The sequence below is a fragment of the Nothoprocta perdicaria genome, unplaced genomic scaffold (genome assembly GCF_003342845.1).
Source record: "Nothoprocta perdicaria isolate Ctin4 unplaced genomic scaffold, notPer1 scaffold_117, whole genome shotgun sequence".
NCBI lineage: Eukaryota > Metazoa > Chordata > Aves > Tinamiformes > Tinamidae > Nothoprocta > Nothoprocta perdicaria.
This window is the reverse complement of record NW_020454283.1, coordinates 1033160-1034387: the sequence shown is the minus strand read 5'-3', so window position 1 is coordinate 1034387 and position 1228 is coordinate 1033160. Positions and strand designations below refer to the sequence as shown.

The window sequence follows — 1228 nt, the reverse complement described above, 5'->3', positions numbered from 1 at the left end:
CCGGGGGGGGCGCCCCCCAACACCCCCGCAGGGTGGGGGGCTGCGGCCGCCATGGAGGGGACGGAGCCAGAACCGGAGCAGGAGCCGCTGCCGGAGCCGGAACCGGGGGCAGAACCGGAGCCAGAACCAGAGCTGCAGCCGGAGCCGGAACCGGAGCCGCTGCTGGAGCCGGAGCCAGAGCCACTGCTGGAGCCGGAGCCGGAGCCGCTGCTGGAGCCGGAGCCGCTGCTGGAGCTGGAGCCGGAGCCGCTGCTGGAGCCGGGCTGGCTGCTGTCGCACGAGGGCCGGCAGCACCGCGACGCCCTCATGCACCGGGGCCGCCGCCGCCTCTTCGGTGAGCGCTGACCCCGTGCCCTGCACCGGGGACACCCCCGGGACACCCCCGGGACACCCCGGACACACTGCGCTCCCGCAGGCCTCCTGGAGCGCCCGGCGCTGCCGCCCGCGCTCTGCACGGCCGCCGTCACCTACAAGCTCTTCGTGTCGGGCCGCAGCGGCGTGGGCAAGACGGCGCTGGTGGCGGCGCTGGCGGGCGCCACGGTGCCGCCCGCGCACCACGAGACGCTGGGTACGGGGGCCGGGGGCCGGGGGCGCCGGCGCCGCGCCGCCCGCGCCCACCGCCCGCCCCGCGCAGGCATCCAGGCCACCTCCGTGCACTGGGCGGCCAAGGTGCGGCGCGCCGGGCGCCCCGTCCTCGTGCGCCTCGACCTCTGGGACTGCGGCGAGGCCGCCCTCAGGAAATTCGACCACATTCTGCCCGTGAGGCCCGCAGCGGGTCCCGTTCGGAGCGGGGGCGGATGGGCGCGCTGGCTGACGCCCTCCCGCCCGCAGGCGTGCAAGGAGGAGGCCGACGGCGTCCTCTTCCTCTTCTCCTTCACCGACCGCGCGTCCTTCGAGGACTTGCCGGCCCAGATGGCCCGCGTGCTGCAGCCGGAGGACAACCTGCTCCGCGTCGTCGTGGGCACCAAGTATCCTTCGGGAGAGCCCGGCCGGGCTGCCGTTCCCGGCTCGCGGGGCGGGCGGATTGCTCGGAGCCCGCCCGGGAGGTCGGCGCGTCGCCCACCGCCGCGGGCTCCCTTTGGGGGGCACGGAGGCCGGGGTAGCGGGGGGGACGTGGGGCCGGGTCCCGCGCGCCGCCGCTTGCCCTTGACCGCGGCGGGTTCGACCTGTGGCCGCAGGCGGCCGTGGCGGAGCACGACGTGGCCGCCTTCGAGCGGGCCTGGCGGCT

General features: G+C 77.5%; 1 protein-coding gene across 1 annotated transcript in view; it reads left to right on the top strand.

Annotated features, from left to right (window-relative positions):
- Positions 1-51: 51 nt before the first annotated feature.
- The window catches only part of CPLANE2 (ciliogenesis and planar polarity effector 2), a 1435-nt gene continuing 258 nt past the window's right edge, over positions 52-1228 (top strand). The window contains exons 1-6 of the mRNA XM_026053563.1: positions 52-108; positions 223-334; positions 416-568; positions 635-759; positions 832-968; positions 1160-1228. Coding sequence (XP_025909348.1) covers positions 52-108; positions 223-334; positions 416-568; positions 635-759; positions 832-968; positions 1160-1228 — 653 coding nt within the window. The remainder of the gene's footprint in view (positions 109-222; positions 335-415; positions 569-634; positions 760-831; positions 969-1159) is intronic.